This window comes from Sylvia atricapilla, chromosome 5, assembly GCF_009819655.1.
Source record: "Sylvia atricapilla isolate bSylAtr1 chromosome 5, bSylAtr1.pri, whole genome shotgun sequence".
Taxonomy (NCBI): Eukaryota; Metazoa; Chordata; class Aves; order Passeriformes; family Sylviidae; genus Sylvia; species Sylvia atricapilla.
Window position 1 is genome coordinate 9,852,229 of NC_089144.1, and position 24,898 is coordinate 9,877,126.

The 24,898-nt window shown below is 41.2% G+C and overlaps 1 protein-coding gene across 1 annotated transcript in view; it reads left to right on the plus strand.

The window, feature by feature from the left end:
* Window positions 1-24,898, plus strand: part of COG5 (component of oligomeric golgi complex 5) — a 174,900-nt gene that overhangs the window by 148,314 nt on the left and 1,688 nt on the right. Inside the window, exons 15-21 of the mRNA XM_066318657.1 lie at window positions 4,041-4,151; window positions 5,527-5,589; window positions 6,372-6,475; window positions 7,819-8,056; window positions 16,224-16,300; window positions 16,786-16,912; window positions 17,464-17,543. Coding sequence (XP_066174754.1) covers window positions 4,041-4,151; window positions 5,527-5,589; window positions 6,372-6,475; window positions 7,819-8,056; window positions 16,224-16,300; window positions 16,786-16,912; window positions 17,464-17,543 — 800 coding nt within the window. The remainder of the gene's footprint in view (window positions 1-4,040; window positions 4,152-5,526; window positions 5,590-6,371; window positions 6,476-7,818; window positions 8,057-16,223; window positions 16,301-16,785; window positions 16,913-17,463; window positions 17,544-24,898) is intronic.

Consider the following 24,898-nt stretch of genomic DNA (forward strand, 5'->3'; position numbering starts at 1 on the left):
ATGCAAAGGGCTGCAAATACATTTATAGGGTGGGAATGCATCTGACATGGATACTAGGGATCTGTGCTGCTGCTTCAAATTCCCTTTATAGCTAGTGAAGGGAAATAGGTGCATACAGAGTGCATGCACTCTCTTCTCAAAGCAGGATAACCTAGGTGAATTACTCAATGGAAGTTCTTACTTCCCTACTTCATGGTTTCTTGCATATGGTCAGGTGAATCATTCCTGACATTTTCTGCACTGGGCAACTTACTGACCCAAGATGAGGCACCTGCACTCTCTGGAGGTGAAGCAGTGTAACCATGTAGGTGTACAGAGGGATACAAACTAGAAGAAACTGTATTTCAGAAGAGTTTCTGAATTCAGTTAGAGTGCAGTGCCAATAATGGCTTACAGCTTCTTGAGCATGTCAGGCTTAAGTAAGTCAGATGCCCTAAAGTCAACTGGTTCCTCTTCGTGACAGGTTTTTTGTGCATTGGCTTCTACAAATGTCCTTTTTGTTTCACTAGGCTGCCTGATACCAGTCTACTGCTTAGGTCTCAGATTCAGTTGAATTAGATTTAAAAAAAATCCCAAAATTCTTCTATGCAGCTTCCTCCAGCTAGTCAGCTGCTGGATTGAACCTGCAACCTCCCACTTTAGAGAAAACACTCATATATATGTCAGAAAGGCACTACCTCTCAGTGTTTCTTTCTCATTTCAGTTTAACAGCTGCCCTTTCTATTTTTAAATGCTGTGTGGGACAGAAGCTCACATTCACATTTTTTAGGGCACCACGAGACACAGCCTTTGTCCCAGTGCCTGGATGCATGATACAATAATCCTGGGTAATATTTCCTGGTAGGACACCTCTCTACCTCACTCTTCCTCAGGAGCATCCCGTGCTGGCAGTGTGTCATAGCTCCTGTTGGTAAAGGGAGCTCACGCTGACGTGTCACCTGTTGTAGAATTGATGCTTGCTGGGGAAAGGGTGCCCGTGGAATTACTATAAATAGTAGACAGGCTTGAGGTAAAAGCAGAAACAATTTCACCAACTGAAGTGAAGAGGTAAGAAATTGATTGCTGTTCTTAAGGCAGATACAGAAATGTGGGACAATTACAGTCCTTGTTGTTCTCTCATTCAGGTCTGGCTTCAGCATCGTTTTCCTTTGTTTTCAGTTAGCAGGCTTAAACCAGACTAACTCCCAGGGTGACTGACAGCTCCCTGGAGATGGGATCTGGCCTTCAGCTGCACTTGGTCTTTTACTTGTTTCCCAGAATAGATCCTGATTTGGGATGAAGTCACCCCTTCTGTTCCCCCTGTTTCTTCTGAGCGTAATTCACCCTTCCTGGCCTTCTGCATTTCAGGATATATCTGACTGATTAAAAAAGCATCTGATTTTTTCTCCAGTGCCCTTATAAAAAAGAAGGCCTGTGGACTGTGTCTTTCAGACAGCCTGAGCAGGCGTGCACGGGCTTCACACTTATTTGACTTAACCTATTTACACAATGCAGTCCCCAGTGGCCAGACAACAGAGGAAGATTTACATTACCCCTGGGTTTAAATGCATAACCTGTGTCTAGCACAGAGCTTAAAAAGTCCTTTCTGTATAAATGCAAATTGTTGATAAAACCCAGTATGTTGGTAAAGAAGCTGAGGGATGGTTTATGTCTACAGTAAAAGGCCATAAGCCTGGTTTCTGGGAACCAGGGAGACACGGTAATGACATTTTTCCTAAGTGGATGTATGGTTGTGTAATAGATATAAGGGGTGTCAAGAATTCAGTCTGAGGCATTAGAATAGTGGGACAAAGATAAACTGTCTGAAATCCAGACTCTTGCCAGTGACACAGTGTTTGTACGTGAACCAAAGTGGACAGAGTGCAGAACTTTCTTGCCTTGAAGGAAAGTCAGAGAAACCATTGTGATGACAGCAAGAGAGACTTCTGTAAGTGGTAGGACACACCTGCCCATGTAGGTGCCAGGTGTTCTCATGGCACACCTTCAGGAGAAATGGTCCTGGAGAGCCCTGGGCTGCCCAGTTCCAGCTGCTATTTACAAGAGTCTAGTTTTCCAGCCCTCTTTGCTTTAGACCAGAGGTTTTAGGATGCACAAGGGATCAGCATATCTAATTGTCAGAGTTCAAGTGGATTAATTAAAGGAAATTTAATATGGTAAACAGTTTTACAAAGATTAGTTGTTTTTAAGGTATTTTCAAATTTTGCCCGTGAAGCTGTTGTGCACTGTTTCTGACTGCAAGAATTTCTTGTTATTGCAGAAGGGTTATGTTTGTCCTCATTAAAGGTTTTACTTACCAATTAAGCTTTTTCATCATCAGGAGAGATAAGTAACTGGGGTGAAAAAATTTACTGGTTTTATAGTATCTTTTATGTTTAATACTTGGGAATGTGCAAAAATATAAATTAGTCTGTACAATACTTTAAAAAGCATGGAGAAGAAGGTTATTTGTGTTGGGGAGGGTGGTCAGCAGGGTGGACAGGTTTTTTCTTTGCACAGCTGTTTTGTTACTAATTGTTGAAGCTGTAAATACGAGAAGCAGAATTCTATAAACCACTCGGTCTGTGAAATAGGAGTATCTAGAAGGGATGTTGTAGCTCACATGTCTGTTCTCATCACAGAGGCAGGAAAATGCTGACACAACAATAGGTTTGTCAACCAGTTTAAAGATACATTTTGATGTCAAATGATTGAAGGTACATTGGAAACGTCTTGCCTTCTGCAAAGGCCTTGGAAACTTATTTATCCTGAAATAATCCCTAAATTTGAAGAAAGAGAAATGAACTGATATTGTCACCACAGTGATGTGAATAAATCAGAGTTCCTGGGTGCTTGCAAAAACCTCTCTAAAACTTCATCATTAGCAATGCTGGAAAATACTAGATAACTGTGCTTGCATGTTGTCTGTGTTCATGCTGTGTGGAAGCTATGGGAATAGACTTTCAGTAGTAGAGATTCACTGTTTCTCTTAAGTTAAAATTTTTCATATTATATTTGTTTCTTTTGTTCTTAAACAATTATTACTGTAGGCTCAGTTTTAGTTTAGGAGCTTTCTGTAGGACCTTCAACTGTGTAAGACACACTCCATGAAAGCTTCTTTACCATTTGCTCAGTGCATTGAATATATTTTTACTGAGAGACTTCTGGAGCTAGACATCTTCAGGGATTTCCTGGAGGATAATTCTGTATCCTGAAACATAGATAACTAGTTGGGTAATTATATCTCAGTAAAGCCTTCTATTAATAGGTATTCTTGCTTTAATGTTTAGATCTACTTCTAGAATTCACATCACCATTTGTCAGTTCTTTGTATTTCTGCAGCTTTGAGTGCACAAGACATTTTTTGTTTGGTTGCCAATTGCAATTTATTATATTTTAAATTACAAATAAATGCTGTGGTATCCTTATGAGACTGTTCCATAGTTAATGGCTATTTATGTATAATTCTGGAAGTTAGATTTGTCGTAATAATAAAAAATGCATGCTTTGTGCAGTTTAAATATGAAGAAATATTTCTTTGATTTTTGCTGAAAGATTCATAGATAAAATTCTTTAGTGATAGGTCTAGCAGTTTTGGTCCTTGTAGTTCTATTTTTGTGTTGACTTATAAACCTCCAATATATACAAAGCTCTAAGCCATCTATTTGAAAAAGCAGAGCTTTTAAGGAGAGGATGAATGGTCAGAAGGACAGACTGAGGGCGTAGAGAAAAATCTACACTGCTCATAGAGAAAAGCTGCTGGTAGTTTATTGGGCTTCCTCAGGTAGGTGATTTCACCTGACTCTCAGATTACTAAGTTGAAGTTTTGCTGGGACTGGGTCTCTCTGGGAGCTCTGAGTGCTGTGGTTTGTGAGCTGAGCAATTCCTGTTGCTGTTGTTCAGTCTGTTTAATCCAGAAATGGAAATTCTATGAATCAAGACAAGAGTGAAATGGAAGAGCATTGGGTAGTGAGGGCCTGTGGCTTTCTGCTGTGGTCCAGGTTTAGTTTGGGGAGATGCACTGTTTGAAGAGTTGGTACCAACAATTTCTGTGATCACTGCAGCTGTCTACTCAAGGAGATGCCAGCCAGGTGATTGGGCCACTGACAGAGGGCCAGAGGAGGAACGTGGCTGTGGTTAATTCTCTGTACAAACTGCACCAGGCTGTTCTGAAGGTAGGCTTTTTTTGGCATTTCCCTTCTTTCCATAATGTTACCTTCTTGCTCTATTCTGTCCATATGGTCCATTTAGCAGATGAGAACCTTTGACAAATACAGCCCAGTTTTCTGTTAAGAGCTGTACCTTTGCATTTGTACAGCTCTCTGAGACTGGGCTGTCCCTTGGAGGCACCACTGTATGACAAATTGTCAATATTAGAAGAATAAAGATATGTTTGTAGAGAATAATCACATCTGACAACCTTTGCTTTGTGAGCATAAACAACTGAACTCTTTGTTTTTTCTTATCTGTCTTTGTACTAATCAAAGTACCTGATAGCCCCCTTGGTGCATCTGCTTCAGCCCAAGCTTATTTTTTCAGAAGACCTTCACAGCTTTCCCACAATTGTGGCTAAACTGAAAAGGGGAAGGAAAGGGTGGAATCAGGAGAAGCAATACCTCACAAATATCTCCATACATTATTACTGTGACTAAAGTCTGGCCTGGAAATTTTTTAGGACTAAGCACAGCTATGAATAATTCCAATTTACTGGTTTAGTGATGCCAGTTGTTACATAGTCTTTGTGAAGTAAACCAAGCAGATATACTGGTAGTTGCAGTTAATCGTATTTAGATCCTAGCCTGATTAGAAAAACTATCATGAGTACTCCTGACTCTGGATATGTTCAAAGAATTTTAAAAAATGCTAAAAAGCCTATAAAAATTCCTTGGATTTTGCAAACAGATGGTAGATCAACTTTTTAGTCTGCTTTCTCTGATGTACTTAGTAATGAACCTCATGTGTCTTAGTGTTGGAGGGAGATCTGATATGATTCAGTCTTGGAGTTCAGTACTTATCTGGCTTAAAATACTATTGTGTAGCACATTCAAGACTGTAAGGAAATTGGTAGAATAGTCCTTCAGATCATGCCTTGACTCTCAATTTTAATATTGTTTTAGCTGTATTACATAAACAACTATTTAACATGTAGTGCTATAATAGTTGTAATACTGAGAAAGAACAACCATTCCTTCAAATACTTGCCACAGAGCTGCTTGTATAGTTCTCCATGAATTCTATACTTAGCAGTGGGAGAATACACTAGTTATTTTTATTCTGATTCTCTTAGCCCTTCAGCTAAATTTCAGCTTAACTCCATTGAGTCATTTCTGTGCCAAGGCAGAAACAGAGTCCACGGGAAATCTGAGAGCAAAGGACTGACACTGATGCATTGAAAATTCTGTCTGTATAAAGCACACTTGATAGTTATCTGTAGCTATGTAAACACTCATTACTAAGAATAACTCAGTATGTTTTTAAGTGATGCTGAATATTATGGATTCCAATAATTTGTTGAATGCTGACTATTAACAATTACTTTCCAATTTTTAGGTTATTACCAGTCAGAGCTCATTTCCAGCAGCTGCTGAGCAAACAGTCACAACTGCCTTGAAGGTAATTGAATGTCCATATGCTTCAGGGATAGGGCTGAGCTTGATTTTATTTGTTACACTTTAACTGGGCACTTATTTCCCGCATATTATTTTACATCAGTATATTTAGTAACAGGTATACAAATATTCTGACATTCCTAATTTATTGTACCTGCCCTGCATACGTGTTACCTGTGCCAAAATCACTGCTTGAGTTGTGCTTCTACTCAGAATATTCTCGTAACGGTCAGAACACAAATGTCATCTGACTGTGAAAATAAACATCTTTCTCTGCAGCATTCACACTGCAATAGCTGGATCCTTCCTCACCCCCTTCCTCCCCCGACAGATGCATCAAACTATAATTTTTATGTGACCTGGTGCTTTCCTGGAGGGGGATGTGAATGGTGGTGCAGCCCCTGTGGATGACAGCTCTCCAAGTCAGTCCTGCTGGGCACTGCCCTGGGAGGGATTGTGCGCAGGGGAATGAACAGCTGAGCCAGGTGTGCACCAAAACGTGTACATGTACATGTACAGACCAGGAATGCCAACTGCTGTGCACCTTTTTGAAGGAAGGCTTTACGCAGAAGCAGCAAGCAGCTTTATTTCTGTACTTTACTGGTAAAATCAGTTAAAGAGAAATATTATCTTTAGGTTTGCTTCTCCTATTTAGCATTTTGTAATGCAGAATAATAAAAAGCACTGATAAAATGAACTGTTTCCTAAGGTATTTTTGAGGTGTCAAAATGCAAATGCTTCTAGTTTTTGTTTCCTTACTTCTGCCTTTTTCTTATTCTATTTTAGGCAGTCCATGATCTAATGGGTAGTGCTGTTCAGCCGCTCCTGAACTCTGTAGGAGATTCAGTGGAAGCTATTATCATCACTATGCACCAGGAAGATTTTTCTGGGTAACTAGAAATATCTTTTAAATTTACCATTGCTCTAGTAAGATGTCCTGCATGTGTGTAATAGATTGTTATTGCCACAATGTCCTTGAAGCAAGAGTGCTTGTTTGTTGAGAGGAGGGTGATGCTTTATGGTTAATGAACAGAGGAAGCAGAATTACACCTATCTGTTGAAACAAATTAATCAGGTAGCATCTGTCTTCTTTCCCTTCCCCCTTTTTTATTCGTATCTGTTGAGTAAAACCCATTCCAAATAGAAAAAGAAAGCCGACAAGAGGCCATTTTTGTGCTTAAAAAAGCCCTTTTGCTTTCAAAATATGTTTTTTTGGACAGTCTTCAGAACTGTCAGTATTCCTGTTTCTCAAAGCATATAGCCTCTGATGTAATAGTTAAAATTAACTTTTTTTAAAAAAAATAAATCTCAGGTTCAGTATGTTATGCTATTTTCCCATAGCATTTTCATTAAAATTTCCAGGGTTCTTTATGTGCCAAGATCTTGAGTCTGATATATAATTGGGACTTCCTTCCTAAATTTTATTTTGGTTATTATGTTTGTTCTGACATTGCTTGTATCATCATCAGTTGTCCTGTTTTCTGTCTTTAAATTCACTGAAAACAGTATCTTTTCAGAGATGTTTTGAATATTCCTTTTGACTTCTTTTTAAAACAATATTTTACCCTTACCCTCTTTTGGCACCAGTTGCACAATTACCTCTCTAGGTGGGTAAACAGTTTCCAGCCAAGGGCTAATTTTTGTTAGATAGCCTGTGTGTTCTTCTAAATTTGGAAGAGCTCTTTTACCTGATTGTCAGTCAAAGAAAGAGGAGGATTGGTTTGTGTCCAGGGGCTTCTGTGCTGCTTCTGTGATCCTGACTTTGTAATCCTGGGTTTGGAGAGATCAAGGAGACTAATTCTATACAGAGAACAGGTTTGGGATTGACAGGCTGAATTAGTAACCCTGTGACATATGTTGATATTTTATGATCCACCTTTAGAGTTTCAAATCAACAATTGGAACATTCAAATTTAGGATCTGAATTTCCAGTGTAGGCTTCAAATTGAAGGAGGCTCTGCAAGTTGGGTAGGAATGGGGTGTTTCCCTTTATCATGCTATTTCTTGTTTCATCTTTTAATTCTTCATGGGCATGGCTGATAAAGAGATATTTTTGACTGTAGTTTCAGAGAGAGCTACATGCTCCATATTCTGAGTGGAAATGAGACTCTACAATTCATGCCATGACTTGGTGGGGTAGGAAAAAATTTAAAAGAATCCAGTAGATTTTGGTTGTGTTTTAAAGATGAATTTAGCTGCCCCTATTTCTTTTTCTTCTCCTTTTTTTTTTTAGGTCATTATCCAGCTCAGGAAAACCAGATGTCCCTTGTTCTCTCTACATGAAAGAGCTTCAGGGTTTTATAGCAAGAGTCATGAGCGACTACTTCAGACATTTTGAGTGTTTTGACTTTGTCTTTGATAACACCGAGGCCATGGCTCAAAGAGCAATTGAACTTTTCATTCGCAACGCCAGCCTAATAAGGCCCCTGGGCGAGGGTGGGAAGATGCGCCTGGCAGCGGATTTTGCACAGGTACCTCGACACTGATCTCTGCTCTTTAGTGTCATTCCACAGATTTCACTGCAATGTCTCAATGCTTTTGTCCCCATCAGAGTGTAAACAGGCAGTTGCCCTCTCTGATAAGACACTGGATCCTCAGAAGTGCATCCAGGAAGTAGTTAAAGATCCCTCATCACTGTAAGGCACATTCAGGGAGGTCTGACAGCTTTCTGTCCAGGTGACTGTTGCATTTAAATTCAGCTGTATCTTGGCATGTCCCCACTTGGCCCACCTCTTCGGCACATCCATCATTTGCCACCATTCATTCACTTCCTTCTTTCTCTCTCTTCTAATGGAATATGGTGTGTCACTTCCTTAATCACTCTGTATATCAGAGTGCCCACCCTGGTTAATGGCTAATAGCTGCTTTGCAGTGAAGGAGACAAGCTAAAGAAATACCAATATCCTGGGGAAGAGCTGCCCTATTGGAAACAGAAGGGCAGTTGTCTTGTGGAGTTCTCCTCATGACCCAATTGACGTGCCTCTCAGCTTTGCCTGACTCCTGTGCTGGACTAAACCACAAAAGAAATTGCCACATCCATACCCACTACCTGTCTGTGTTATCTACTATATAAACATTCAATTTGTCAGCAGTACCACTGTCTGGCTAACCTGCCAAAGAATCAGGCATCCACGGATCAATCTGAGGCTGCCATTTATTATTATCCAGACCAGCTGCCTGCACACTGAGTGCTGCTTTTGGCTGGTAGGTTACAGCTAGGAGAGGAAGGCAGGGAGAGAGGAATTGCTGCCACCTCCACTCCTTCTTCTGGCTGCTTTGTATCATTTGCCTGTGAGTTACTCCTGAGTAAAATTTTTTTTTCCAGTACTCAAAAATAGCAAATCAGCCCTTAACCACAGAAACGAAGGGGAAGTTTTCAATTGCTTTAATCGAGGAGGTTCCATTCTCCTCTCTATTTTGAAGACAATGGCATAAAATTGGAAGCAAAAAAAGGACACTTGACTCTTCCTGTGGAAGGAATAGAGATAATTTTTGTAATTTATGCTAATTTTAACTAAAGTCATATAAATTTGGAATATATTTTTCACCTGATTGTACTGTAAAAGCATCTGATCTAAGCACCTGTTATAATCTAAAAATATAACTTGTTTATAATTTTTTAAACACTGATTTTTCCCTTTCTGACACGGATTGCCTTTTAAGTGAAAAATGAAGGTATGTTTTTGTAGAGTGTAGAGGAATTTGCATGGTCCTCCCCAGTGTGCTGAGTATAACTCCTGGATGGACAACTGTGTAGAGATAAATATTCTGATTTCTTTCATATCACAGAATGAAAAAAAAAAGGGTTTGAATGTATTCCTGTCTCCTGCCTTCAACTGTTGCTGCATCTGGAGACTTGTATTTTTCTTTTCTTCACACTGCACTGTATTCTTGGCTTGTTTAAAAATGGGCTTAAGACAAGAAATCCGTGTCCAGCCAGCTGCACGGAGCCAACTCAGCGCTCACTCTGTGCCTTTGAGCATCTCTGCACAGAGCTCCTCTGGGTGTCCCAGGCTGCACAGTGTCCAGAGTGGCCTGGACACTGTATCCTCTTGCTCAGGATAGAAGAGAAAGCACTGAAACATTTTGTGTGTGGACGCTGCCTTATATCCATGTTTTCTGGGATGGGTGTGCTCCTCCCAAAAATCTGGTGGATTTTGTGTACGTGCCCATGATGCCAGCTCCTGGGAGCCTGCAGAAAGGTGGCTGTTGTTCTGACCCAGCCAGGAGTTCTGGTGTAAATGCAGCTTTAATCCTAATGAGGGCTAGGAGAGGTTGCTGCTGCATTTGGCTGAGGAGGGCAGGGAGCAGATATTTAGCTGGGCTGCTGGCTTGATGAGAAGGATAAATTTTTCCAAATGGCCATAAGTGCTGCGTGCAGGGGTTTTTTTTCAGTCCCAGAAAGGCACTGCATTGTTGGACTAAAGCCAAACCCAAAGGAAACAACCTGCCTGGAAAGATACTGTGTGTAGGAGTAGGTTTGTTTATAAACTGTTTTTATTTTGTGTTCTGTCTTGTACAGTAAATTTTAATTTTCTCTATGCAAAAAAGGGTTACATGTTTCTGCTCAGAACTGACTTTTGAGATCTAAAACCCTTTCTGGTATTTCAGGGTTGCTTGCAAGCAAAAGACCTGGGCAGAAATCTGTCCAGAAGCTTTGATTAATTTGAGTTCTTATTATAAACATACATGCAGTGAATCAAATAACCTCGGATTGCATCAGCTTTTGGGTGTCTCATGCTTCACATTCTTTCAGGGCACTCACAGAGTTACAGCTGCCTTATACTCAGCAAGAATAGCTTTGGCTGAGAGTCTGATTTGAAAATTTTTGCACTGAAAACATGTTTTACTGATAAGTTGCCTCAAAACAACAGGTGTCCACACAGAAGGGAGAAAACAGATTTCAGGTTCTCTTCATTCAGAACCGGGATTGCTGAGGTGCATAACATCCAATTTTCTGGAGTGAGGCTCAGCTGCTCATACATTAGGAATTACTGCTGTAGCTCTGTTGAATTCTGCGTCTTACCCCGTGTGCAATGTCAGTGTCACGTTTGGCTGTCCTGTGCATTTCAGGTTTTTTCAGCTGTGAGACTAGGTGTGTGCTACTGTGGCACCTGTAGGCAGAGCTGTGATAGGCTTGAAAAATGCCTGAATATCATTAATGTGATTTCATGTAAATCAGTGCTTACAGGAACACGGGAACATTGCAAGCCCTAGGAAATGTGCACAGCACTGCAAGGTTGTTATCAAGTGCAGTGCCACAGTTCCTTGGGAGTCTCATTTGAAACATTTCCAGTCTACAGCCTGATTATTTTCCAGTTCACTCCTGTATACTCCCGAATCGGCTTGTTTTATTTGGTTTTGTATTTTCAAGGTGCCCATAATTCAATATTCACATATTTAATACCACATTTCACTTTTTAATTCAGTACTTGTCAGGCTGGAAAAAAAAAATGTTTTCCTGGAGGCAAGCAAGCCAGCAATCCCTGATGGTTTTCAACACTTCTGTTTCTGGGGAGTGCAGGCTCTTCTCCAGAGGCTCTTTTAACTTGCTTGGTATTCAGAGTTGTTACAGCACTTAGGCACACTTTGGGACTGTGGCTTGTAGTTCAGGCCTTCCTAAAACCCTATGGAAGTGCTGGACAATGCAGCAAAGAATGAACTATTTTTATTTTGAGTTAATATTATTCTCTATATGCTTTCCTGTATTTCTTATCTAGGCATGATTTATGATTGGGATTTTTGGCATGTTCAGTACTGTATTCAGACAGTTTTGATAGGGTACAGTTAGTGCTGCCACCAATTCTTCAAGTCTTTCTCAAAAAATTACTGCAAAATATTTAGGTTTGATTGAATTTTCCTAGAAAAATGTTTTTATGGTAAAAGTTTACAATGCTAAACTCTAGTGTAGAAGAGCTGTTCCTATCTGCTGGCTAGCCTATGGTCTGAATCTAGTTTCCTGATTCAATATGTGGCATTAAAAAAAAAGCAAGAATATCAGGCTTTTGGATTTTTAAAAATGTAGACAGATTTGATCAAACATGATGATACAAGTGTAAAAGTATTTTTTATATTTTTTCCTAAAAAATTTCCTTTCTAGATTCTGTAGAGAAGAGAGAGCAGCAGGATGCTGTAATCACAGCTGTAGTCATAAAGACAGAAACTATTAAAGCTAAAATACATTTAATGTTTAGTGCTAATTATCTTCCTGGAAAGAGGGAATTATTTGCTGATATATGTTATTTTAGAGGTGTTACAGCTGAAGGATTTACTTAAATATCAACATCAATTTTGGAATTGCTGCACTGGGGAGAAATCAAATTGTACATTCCTTCAAGGCCAGTTTCCTTCATATAATAGTTCAGCTCTTCTGCTCCCTTGTTTGTTAAAGCATTCTGTCCTGGTGAATGGCTAGAAAAAAGCATTTTGAGGTAACATTTAAGAACTTGGAATTCATCTTGGCCAGGAGGAAATGTAATTGCTAAAAATTTAATGTTAAGATTTTCCAGCTGAAAAAACAGCTGTTTAAGTGATGAGAGATCTTGAAAATACCACAAAAGGCACTAAACAATAACTTCACTATGGGTTTTTTTAAAGCACTCTTCAATATATATGCATTATCTGTATCTAGACTATGGGTTAACTTCACCCTTGGGTTGCTGAACATAATCCAATTAGAGAAGCCAGGCATGTGATGTATTTTTTTCAATATGGCCAGCCAGTGAATAGTTCAACTGATAATTGACCACCTAGCCATGGGCTATGGCAGAATCACATGGGAAGAAAAGATAATATTGCCTTTTGGGGCTTAGAGAGCATGAACCATTGAGAAGAAGCATATGTTGGGCAGGAGCCTGCCACTGTGTCCTGCGAAGCATAGCAAACTAACATGAATAAATCATGGAAAAGCAATGGGTCTTAAACAAAGCTAGAAGAAACAAGTCGTTAGGCCTTCTTCTGTTCTATCTGCTGCTTGCTTTTTGGCAAGCACATTCATCTCCTAGTGCTTCCCTTGGATTCTCTGTTAATGATTATATCACATCGAGCCTCTTTGTTTGCAAATTACTGCTTGAACACCTGATTTATCACTGAATTTAACCTAGATGTTTGAATTTTCAAATCTGCAGTTTGGAAGGGAAATTTGGAAAAGAAACAGAAAATACTACTTACCCTTTTATATGTAAAGTCCACAGGACACGGATGAGTGAAAGGCTGTGCACACAGGATACAAATACTGGCTGCCAACAGCCAAAAGCATCCCCTGATGTAAGAACTCCCTGACAGGCTTTGAAACTACAGCTGTGTATCACAGCAAAGGCTGCTGCAGTATAAACTCACTGTGTGAATCAACAGTTGATGCCGTTTCAGGTGATGACAGGTAACACAACCAAGAAGTGATGCACGCTCCATTCTCTGCCCAATTCCAGCACCTTAAAAACAGCAGCTGTTCCAGCCCAATGGTTCCTCCCTAGCACTTGCTCCTGGGCTGGCACAATGCTCAGCAGAGACACTAAACCCCTCTCAGTGGCCTCAGAAATGATTGTGACAGCAGAAGGGTGCCGTAGCATCCCATTGTGTCACTGGGCTCAGATAAACACCTAAAATTCAGGCAAAGAAAACAGTCTTGGTTATTATGTGAATTATACTTTTTTATTGACGAGAGATTGGGTTATAGCACAAAGACTAGTATTGTAAATTTTGAAAAAAGAGTTTCTGTGGTTTATGTACATTTTTACCACATTAGTTACTTTCTCTCATTCCCACTCTTCATGAGTCAATGTGAGATAGTATAGTATGCTGCAAAGCTTAAAAACAATATTTTTCTTTGGCAGCTATTACTTCACGAATCCACCATCTGCTGCCATTAAATCCATCTAGTTCTAGCAATACTAATAATTTCCTACAGTGAATAAAGGTTGAAGATGAAGTAATAGAATTTTCCAAAGTAATTTTTCTTCTTTAGTACTTAAGACTAAAAATTTTAATTTATGGAAACTACAAAATACATTCAAGAGAATTCATTAAAATTTGTTTTAATAAGGAATTGGTTAAGCTGTAGAAAGTTTCACTTAAGGTCTCATTACTTCATATTATGTTCCAGGAGCGAAACAATCTTTTAAAACTTATTAAGCAAAATTATATTTTGCTATGCTGTTATTTCTTCCCCCTCATGAGTACTGTTTGATCCACGCATCTCTGTTTCCGCAAGTCAGACTGGCAGTTTGTTGCCTGTTATCAAAGTCTCTGAAGGACCTAAAGGAATTATCTTCTCCCCAGTCCCTCACAGCTACAAGCCCACAGCTCCCACCAGAGCTGGGACACCAGCTCCTGCAGGATATCAGTTGCTTCCAGCTGCCCCCAGCTAATACTGATGCCTGAAACAAAGCTCTGGAGAAATAAGAGTCCTGCTCCCATTTGTTTTTCAGGATCTGTAAGGTTCTTGTATCATGATGCAGCAAAGCATTCTTAGCTCCACTTTTTGGCTGCTTGCTCCCGATCCTGTGTGGCAGACCAGCCTCTTGGCTCCCACCTGTGCTCCTGGGGGACAAACATGCTGAACTTGCTGTAAGCTTCATTGCAGCTTGGAGTTGGAGCACCTCCCTGCAGCAGCTCCCTGCAGAGCCTGCCTTTGCTGGGTGCATCCCATCCCTTGTGCCAGCAGATTCAGCACAGCAGCTGGTGGCTCCTGAGCCACAGGGACATTGACCTCCCACCTGCACCCAGGAGAGGTGGCCTCATCCTCAGGGTGTAGAGAGCAGCCATTTCAAAGCCTAAAGATTTGGGGACCAAAAAGGGCAGCAGGCAAGAGGAAGCCAAGCTGTTACTCAGGTCTGGAACCTTATTTCTGTATTTCCACCTCCTGGATTTTATTCACTTTCTTCTCCTGTGAGTGAAATGTGCATAAAATGCAGATTCCAAGTGGCCTGGAGGTGCCAGATGTGGGCACATTCTCTGAGGTCCCTGATCTCAGTGCCTGTGCACTGCCCATGGGAAAGCTCTGTGGGGTGTTCCCCATTGCATTCCAGAGCTCCCCACCTCTCCTGGTCTGCAAGGGATCCTTGGGTTGGGCCCTGTGGCTTTCCCAGCTTTGCCAGAGTGTCATGTAGGGGCTTACAAACCCTACCCACCTGACCTATTTAGTCCCAAGAGTGGCTGTTTTTCTCCACTGCCTTTGAAGAGAACCTGTAGATGTTGAAAAGGAGATGAAATGATTCCTATTCTGCCACCTGCTTTTAAAGAGGGATGCCTGAAATATATGGCTTTGATTTGCATTATTCACTAATTTAAGTTCTTCTGGGTTTAGATGAACTATGGCATCATAGTTCACTGTACCATGTTTCTGGTTTATGCTGGAATCCCAGCATAGTTATGGGCTTTTGGTGAAGCTGGTGGCCCATCTCTGTCTGAGGAAATACTGCAGCTGGAAATAATAATATAATAGTATTAAAGACTTCACTGTGAATAGCGTCATATCACAAACACCTTGAAACTCGTTCAGCAATAGTACTTACAAGGGGAACTCATTGCATGGTGGTTTTGATCTTGTTACTTATTTTAGCTGTCATCCTTTGAACCTTAGTTTAATTGTGCATTATGGGTAAATCAAAGTCTGAATAGTCTTTCAAGTTGGGGATTTTAAAAAACAGAATAAAGCTTGATCCCTCATTTGACTGACACTTTTGGAATGCAAAAAAATAAAGACTTAACCCATGTCTGAGTAAAATTACCTGTGGGGTTTTTTAAGTGGTGGTGTTTGTATTGATGTTCACATTAACTGAAATTTTGCTGTGTAATGTTTATGTCCAGCCAAGGATCCAGAAGGGAAATTGTTCTTCCTCACTTCTGTGTCCTCATTATTAATGAAGAGCCTGTGACAGAGTTTAGATGTAAAAGCCCAAGTGGAGCCTGGCTCTTCTTCAAAAAAGCAGAACTCGCATGCTTCAACAACAGAAAGTGTTTTAAACTTGTTTGTTTTTAGAGATGGCTGCTCTAATTGAGAAACCCAACAGTATGAAAATAAATATGAAAATAATGTTTGTACTCTTTTGACCATGATTCCATATGACCCTCTGGCAACAGGTCACAGTTGCCTTCTATCTAACCTGTATAGGTTTTGTACCCCAAAATTTGGGGCCTGCTGTTCAGGAAGGAATCATTTTAACCTTGTCCTTCACCAAAGGAAAGAGTGCCCAGCTGAAATATGTCTGCAGTTTTACTGCTTTAGTGGTGGTTTGTGGAGACCTGCCTAGATTTGCTTTCTTCCTAGGCTGCGGTCAGATTTTTTGGGTATTGACATTAAGTGCTTCATTAGGAAACTCATCACAACAAAATACGACTGCTGCAAGAAGCAAAGCTTTAGTCTCAGAAAGCTTATGAGGCCCCTTCTGTTGTTATGCACAGACTGTCTCTATCATTTGTCATGAAATGCTTATTGTGTTGCCAAGAATAAGGCAGAAGTCTTGGCTTGGGCAACATAGTATGAAAGGAAAAGACAGCTTCTTGTCTTAATTCAGCCACCAGAGAGAAGTCACTGACTTAGCCTGCAAGTTTGGATTATTGCTTAAAGACAGGCCACTTCAATACCAGATGTTACGTTCTGGGAGAACGTAATTCCAATTGAACTGTTTGCTTTTGTAGATGGAGTTGGCAGTAGCACCGCTGTGCCGGCGAGTCTCTGACCTAGGGAAATCTTACAGACAGCTGAGGTCATTCAGGTGAGTTGCAGTCACAGTATGACTAAACTGTATTTCAAAACTGATTTATTACCTCGTGTTAGTTCTGATTGAACTGAGAGCGCTTTTGGCAACGCCCACCTGCAAATTAGAAATAGATTAAAGTTCTTTTTAAATTTTATGCAGAGTATAACTATGATTTAACAATCTTTGTCATGCAAATGTTGGCCAAATTGTACTTTTTGTGTTGCTTTCAATACATCTTCTGTATGACAGCGAGTTCTATAGTTACCTTAAATGTTTTCACTGAAATACAAAATTTACAGTCCTGTGTTGTTTAATTACAACAGGCAACTGCTGTAAATTTTTGCAAACTGGACCTGTGTTGTAAACCCAAGATGCAGAGTAGTGGTAAAAAACTCGATGATTTTATCCTAATGCAGTATTGCCACCACGTAGAGGCACTTTTCTAATGCATAAGATAAGCTTTTTCTTCATTTCATGAGTATATTGTTACATTTTTCCAGACCACTGCTGTTCCAGACCAGTGAGCATATTGCCAGTAGCCCAGCTCTGGGAGAGGTTATTCCATTCAGCATTATTCTTCAGTTCTTATTTACAAGAGCACCACCAGAGCTAAAATCACCCTTCCAGGTAATAAAATCAATGTCTTTTATTTTCAGATGTCCTAAGGTGAAATGAGCATTGTGTTTGCCCTAGCTGTTTTAGTTAAAAATTATTCAAGTGCATATTTTATGTAATTTTTAGGGTTTGTTTTTATTGTGGCAAAGGTATTATGGTAATTGGTTTACTAAATTAATTGATTGATTGATTCATTCATTAATAGTAATGATATGAAAACCTGATATTATTCTTTACTATTCTGTCAGCTCATAGTAGAAGCTGCAGATCTTTCCCCAGACTGCAAATTGCCTGGATCCTTCTCTTGTAAGATGCAGGAAATCTAGATAAAAACCGTGTCAGAAATGGGCCAACAGCTGATGTAGGAGATGATCTCTTGAGCTCCCAAATAACATACTGGGCTATTCCTGTTAATTATCTTTGACTTCTTAACTCATTCTGCATCACTGCAGTATTGAGAGCCTCGTGTGGCTTTCATTTATGTCATCTTTGATTCTGAAATTGGTGTGTCTGTTTCCTTTTTTGCATTCTGTGTAACTGGTGTTTGTGTTTCTCTGTACCAGAGGGCTGAGTGGTCCATTGCCCGTTACTCCCAGTGGCTCGATGATCATCCATCTGAAAAAGACAGGCTTGCTCTCATACGGTAAAATTCGTGCTTCTTTCTATTCTACTTTTGTGATAATGGAGCAGTAACTTATCTGCACACTAGGACTCTTGAAAAGTTAAAAAAAAAATGTGCCTCAGGAGATGTATCATAAATATTATTACCTTCTCTCCACTCGGGGATGAGTTGCAAAGTAACAGAAATATAAACTGAACTCTCCCCTCCTCTCTCCTGTACTCAAACTCTCCCGTGCCTTTGGAAGGAACACATAATCCTCTTGTAAAGGAAGTAAACTATGCACAATGATAGTGGACATTAATAAGGAGATTTTGCAAACTGTTTCTCTCTCTTAACTGCTGGGAAGTCAAGGCTGCAGCTGTCCTGTCATCTGTATGGGGAAGAGAAGCTCTGAAAGCTTAACCACTATAAATGTAGGTAGAAATCTAAAGATGGAAGACCCTTGTTACACACCTGGAATGTTATTCTTCAGGAAATCAGCCCATGATCTTTAGAAAGTAATAATTACATCAGATTTTTGAAATCTTGCCAGGATAAATTACTTCATACCTAAATATTATTTTGCATCTTAAGATATTAGGAGAAGTTATGAAGAGTCTTGTTTTTCAAATCAAGCAAAGTTTAAAGTATGTTAGAGCAGATTTGTATGAACACGTCAAAACCAACCTGGGGATTCTCAAGATTCAAGACTCAGATTATTATTTGGCTCTTAAAGCCCTAAATTTTCCAACCATAATCTCAGTGAACTTGGTGTCCCCCACAGCAGTGACCTGGGGAAGTCACACATAGCAGCACTGGGCTCCATCTGGCCTGGGAGCCAGCTCTGCCTTGAACTGCCATGTGTGGATGTTGCCAGCTTTTGCTGGAGTGATAAAAGCTGACTTTTACATTCTAGCCAACGGGGATTGTGCCTCAGAAAGTCAACTGTTTTCTGTCCACACTTCCAAAGCAGCCAAGAGAAGTCTGCTATAAATATTTACACTTCCTGAAGCTGATAGCACCACACAGTCCCATGCAGTGATCAGGCCAGTTGAGGAGGTACTAGTTGATCACCAGTAGATGTTACTAGGATTTATTTCTGAAACATTAAAATACAAACTGTGTCTCTTCATACGTGTATTTTTTGAAAATCATACTTGTGATTAGTCTAGTTTGTCCACGAAACTGGCTTTTCTTGTATCTCAAGCCATGACACTGAATTGCAGGGGCATGGGTAATAGGTACAGGGCTGGCAGAGCTGTATATGTAATCAGCTATGAATATTTTGATTGTAATTTCTGTCCTGATAGTACTAGCAACACTGGCAGTGTTGAATCTCAGATAAAGGAGGGAAAGCCAAGAATGCAAATCATTTGACAACTGGTGGGATTTTGTTCTCTTCAATTCGTTTTCCCGAGTTTGAAAATGCCATCCTTAAACTAAAACACATTTTTGTCTTTGTCTGCAATTAAATTTCATCCAGACTGATTCAGTTAATGTGCTTGCTGGTGGTCATGTTAAGACACTGATAAATTGTTCCCACCACAGAGGTATTAAGGAACAAACCTTGGGATGAGGCTTTTAGGCTGAGACAGTGTCATCCATTAGACCAAGTAGTGAAGCTGGAATACTTAAGTTTTCTTTTCAGTTGTTTCATTGAATCCTTTATTCATTTTGCATGGCTGCCTATCCATATGTAAGGCAAGCAAACATCAGTCACTAGTATGACCACGAATCACTCACATTTTCTTTAATACTCTATTGGAAGATTTCTGAGCCTGCTCTTTTTGTTTCTCATATGAACCTAAGTTGAACTGCAGGCATCTTGCTCTTCTATCACACTCTTCAAGCTTTTTCCACCTGTAGTTGTTTCAGCTGTGTGAGTTGAACTCTGGATGTTTGGAGCCTTCAGATCCCTGCACTGGCTTACCTTAAGATGCCATCTTTTTGTTTGCTGCAACCTTGCAAATGGTAATTTTCTGCAACTTCCCTTTGTAACAACTGTGCAATTACTCTAGGGACTGCTGCCTAGATATTAATTTCCTTGTGTTACCAGGATCTTTCTAGCTTCATATTAAAGCTAATTGGAGTGCTTCTTCCGCTCTGTAGGTCTTAAATGCTTCTCTTGCAATGCGGTGTGAATGGTACGAATTAGTCTCATTCTGAGCATTTTTGTGCGTTCCTTTCTGCTTGTATTCATCATGAAGAGTGGTATTTACCTGGCCAGAGGTATATTTGCCAGACTCCCTTTGTAGTCAACAGAAAGAAACAGGCACTGCTGCGGCTGATTCATCTCATCCTGAAGCAGGTACCTAAAATAGGTCAGTTGCATTGTGTCCTGAAAGCTCCCATTTCCTCTGATCAGTGAATGGAGTGTGGGCTGGGACACAGGAGCTCTCTCAGGCAGCCAGCTGCCCTGCAGACATTTAAACTTAGGTGAGATGACCCTGCTGCAGGTGTCCTCTCTGAGCAGGGACTGTGTTGAAAGGAGCACTTCTTTAAGTGGCGTGGGCAATTCTTTTCTTTTTCTTTTAAAATTAAACTTGAAAACTCAACTTGTCTTCCATAAAAGAAACCCTATTAGACATGACAGGATTTGAGCCAGCCTGAGGGACAGTTCATCCATTCAAGGGCCAAATTCTTACCTTTACCAGGTGTGTGTGGTAACTCCCCTTATTCAAGCTCACCCTTGCTGAAGCAGGGTTGAAAGGCAGGCGTGGTGAAGGATTCATTTCCATAGCAAGCTGCTGTCCTGAGCCGGGGAGTTGCTGTGACCGCTCACCTGCCCGGGGCAGGGACAAATGGCAGCTGGGGGAGCACCCTGAACATCCCATTGTTAGCGAGGAATACACATAATCAGGGGAATTGGTTATGTGGGTGCTTTATTGATGAGAGCTCTGGGAGCCGGGGCACAAACCCAAATCCAACTCCGACGAGGGTCCAAGAAGGCCCCAATATTATACCCCTCTGTTGCATAACTCTATGTTAATCATTAAACCTGCATCGTTCTATTGTATACATCCAAGCATGAATTTTTGTAAATATCTTCCTTTACAATTCTAGTTTGAAATAATAATCATGTTCAGCTACTAACAATTATTACAATTCGATGATCTATCTTATGATGATTAGGTGCAGTTTCACCCGACCTACTTCATTTCCAAGTACGAGCCGTCCCAATCTTCTCCTTCTCCCCCATCCCGATTACCCAGGCAGAGTTATACTTGATTTGGTTGGAACAATGGAAGCAACACCTGGTTGCAGTGAAGCTGAGACTCTATTCCCAGCTTCTGTGGTAACAGAAATTACTAACCCTATCCTAACACCATCTGTGCTTTGGGCTCAGCCTGGCTGGGATGGAGCCGCAGCTCTGCCGGGAGCAGCGGGACCAGCACGGCTCTGCCCCGGGGAAGGAGCACAGCCAGAGGGGAGGCTGAGCACCGCCGGCCATTCACAACCCTGTGAGCCCTTTGATCTCTTCTTCAGGCAGCCTGGAATTACCGGAGAGGTCTCCTGCTCCTCCCTTTGTCCTACAGGTGATGCTGTCGGAGGTTTTGCTGTTTGGGTTTACAGTAAATTTTATAGCACTGTGTTAAATAGACCTGGTGTCACAGCAGATGTGCCCTTACACAGCGGGTTTTCCATTTTCTGCTTTGCCCTAAAGTTTGCAGAGCAAACAGACTTTTGAAATAGTAAAGAAAAGTCTGGCCCCAGCGTGTCCCAGCTGCCCTGCTGATGGATGGGGACAGGAGTGCACAGTCCCAGTGCTGAGCAGAAAGATGATCCCTGCCTCCTCTGAAGCTTACAATGTAAATCCAACTCCCTTTGACCAAAGGCAGAGCCCAGGAGGGAAGCACTAGGATTCACAATTCCATATAAAATTAATTAATTAGAGTAATTGTAAGCGATACACATTAAGATCCCTTAAGAACCACAATCCAAATCATACTTTTTTTTTTTCTTCCTTTTAACTCTAGATAGAAATCTTCATGGGTTGAAATAACATTTTAAAGAAGAACTATCAGGGTCTTATATAATCAACTTGTCCTGATTTCCAAGAAAGCTCATAGTTTTGCTCATGCAAGTGAAGTAATTTAATAAGTGCTTTAAAATCCTTTTCCTTATGTGGGAGGGCATCTTAAACTTAGGATTTTTTTCTTTTTTTTTTTTCCTTACTTCTTATGGCATTTTTAATGAAGCATTAATATATGCAGAACATCCCACCAACCCTCCTTCCATAGCTCTCTTTTACAAACAATATTTGTAATGTATACCATAGCTTGTCTTTTAAAATAGAAACAGATTGCTGAACAGGTTTTATGTCCTTTATTAGACTAGAAGATGCTGAATTTAGGGCATTATTTAGTCTAATCCCTTCAAGAGTATGTTTTGTATAGTGCATAAACAGGGTTTCTTCCATCTTAAACAATAACAATATAACTATATTACATCTTCTTATATGACAACAGCTGTGATCTCCTCTGTGCTGAAGACTTGATACTGCTTTCACCCATAGAGCTGTTTATTTTTCCAAAACCACTTTGGCACTGGTGTTCTTACAGTGTCCTCAACAGGAGTGAGCCTGCCTTTTTAAAGACAAGATTTTAATGGTAAACTGGTGCATCTGAATTGAGTCCTATACTGCAAGCATTACAAAAGCTCATTTGAGCTAGGACCGCTGAAGTTCACCAAAATGTCATGGAAAATTCTGCATTTCAAGTGTTAACACAGCCATCTCTTTGAAACAATGCAAGCAAAGCCACAATAAAAGAACAAGCGCAGCAGAAGGAACCTGCAAAATTCCTTTTAGCTGCCTTTGCTGGAGTTGGTTTTGCGAGTTAAATCAGATTTTTTTGGGGCAGGAGAAAAGGAAAAAAGATAAAAGCTGCTAGAAAGTGTGACAGAAGGACAGTAATAGTGCTGTATGGCACTTGGCATAGCCCAAATCTCATTCCATCTTGTTTGATCTGATGGGAATAACAGTCTGGCAAGGGATTATCAAGGGCTCACATTGAGTGGTTTTGGGTGCTCTTTTAGGGTAAAGCTTCTCTCTTTCATCTATCTGGTTATCTGTAATTTTTTTCAAGGGCATTTTCAAAACAAGTAAATAAGTCAGTTAAGGGATAGCAGTGTTACCATCTGGATAATGATGCCAACCCACAACTTCACCAAGAGGTGTTAGAGCTTTCTAAGTTAAGCAGGTCAATATGTTTTTTTTCTATTTTCAGCTTTTGATGACTTCAAAATTACTATTTGAGCCCAACAAACTTCAAGGAGTATATAGAAGGGAAAAGACTACTGAGTGGATACTACTGAGTGGAAGGGGAGAGATTTAGCAAGATGAATGGCAGTTGCAGTAAGAAAACTCAGAGGAGTTTCTCAACTGGCATTTTAATATAAGGGACAATTCTTTGTAGCAGCTAACATCTAACATGTCTAACAATTACTGCTGACCAGAGCACTTGAGTGCTGACCTGAGTGGAAATGTGAGACATTTTTGACTCTTCTGAAGCATCTCCACTCATCAGGATGGTATCCTTGATGTCATCCTTGAGCCTTCCCTGCCTGCATCTCTCACCTGCTGCTCAGTCTGCTCATAATATACTGGCCCCTCATTGCTAAAGAGGCCAGTTTATATAAAAAACCACAATTTTCTCCTGTCCCATTCCCCCAGTCTCACTTTTTCTCTCTAAATCTTGGGATTTAAAATAAACCTCTTGATGTGCGTAATCTCTTGTCAGTTCATGATGCTGAAGGCCTTTGCTGGGAGTGAAGTGAGCTGCACCCAAAGCACTTTGTGGCTGCAGCAAGCAGTGTTTTAGCTGCCTCTTTCCCTGTAGACTCTGTGCTGCTCCCCAAGGACCATTGGGAAGAAGCAGGCTGAAGGTTTTCTGGGAGCTGACGAGGTACAAAAAGTCAGCTTTACTTTAGCTAGATAACATGAATATTCTTTCCCTGTCTTTCTGGCTGTAACAAGGGATTGCTTCTCTGTTGTGGTTTGTGGTGGTTCAAAAAATTCAAAGCGATTCCTTACAGTGTATTTTTACCTGGTGGGGGCCCTCAGCAGCAGCTCACGAGTAAGTTGTTATCAAAATTGAAGAGCTCTCAAGTGCACCAGGGCAAACATGAGGAACTGTTTCTGTGCTAAATAACTTTTTTTTTCTGAAGCATCTCAACTCACCAGTAATCCAGTCCATCCTTCTTTTGTGTCCCCCCCTCTAGTCCATCCTTCTTTTGTCTCCCCCTAGACAAAATGTCCTGGGCTTCAGCCGAGAGGGATTGTGAAGTCTGGATGCTGCACAGGGACATCAGGAGCTGTGGTGGGAATCACCTCCTGCTCTAATGTTTCATTTCCATCCCGTGCTCAGAAGTGAAGCTGCCTCAGGTTCTTTGGTTGCACACTTCCCTCTCTCCCTGTCAAGCCCCATTAGCAGGGACTGCACATGGGGACAGCCAGCTCCTGCTGGTGCGCTGTGGCAGTGCCGCTGATGGATCAGTGCTGGTGTTGCCAGGGATGGGAAGAGCTGGCAGGAGCAGGAGCAGCTCCTGGGGCCAGACTGCCATTGCTGTCATTGGCTTCTCAGAACCCAAAGCTCAGACTCATCTCTCCAGCAAACTGAGCTCAGGCTCTTGGCCTCAGGAGCATCTTCCACTCGCTGATGAATGAACTTTGCTGGACACAGATGGGTTCGAGTCATTGAGGAAGGGCCAATGACGACAAGCAGCAGCTTTACTCACAGGCAGCCAAGTGTACTGTGACCCTCCATCTTCTACCATCTCCTCTGGTTTGTCGGGTTTGGTGGGCTCATCTGAGGCTTCCCAGGGCTGCAGCACCACAGAGAGATCTTGGCTGATCTCTCTTACCATCTTAAGCCAGGAGAAACCTGTGTGTGTGAAACATGGGTTGAATATCACTCTTCAGTACTTTTGCTTTTCTTAAGCTTTGCCTGATTCACAGCCTACTGCTGCCAGCTGCCAGCAGGCACTTACCAGGGAGCAGCACTGCCTTTGAATCCGTGAACTCTTCGTGCAGGAACGCAGGGTTCCACCAAAGGCTTGTTTGTTGGAAGGAGCAGCAAACATAAATAGAGCTCTGTCTCCACAGCCCACCGTCCTGCAGCAGTGGGTGTGTATTCATAGGCACAACTTCGCGGTTGCTCTGTGTTACCATCTCCCTTGACCCTGGTGCCTCCCACCCCTTCACCAGATGTGCTCAACAGCCATCTGCCCTCTCCCAGGGGACTGGGAATGTTCCTGCCATGTTAGTAAAAGCCAGCGGGCTCCCTCACTGGCAGAGCAGCTGTGCTGCTGCCTCCTGCGCTCCCAGAACGGAATGCATGAGACAAACCCCAGAACCACTCCCTGCTCAGTGACCGCATTCGCGGCAGGACCCTGCT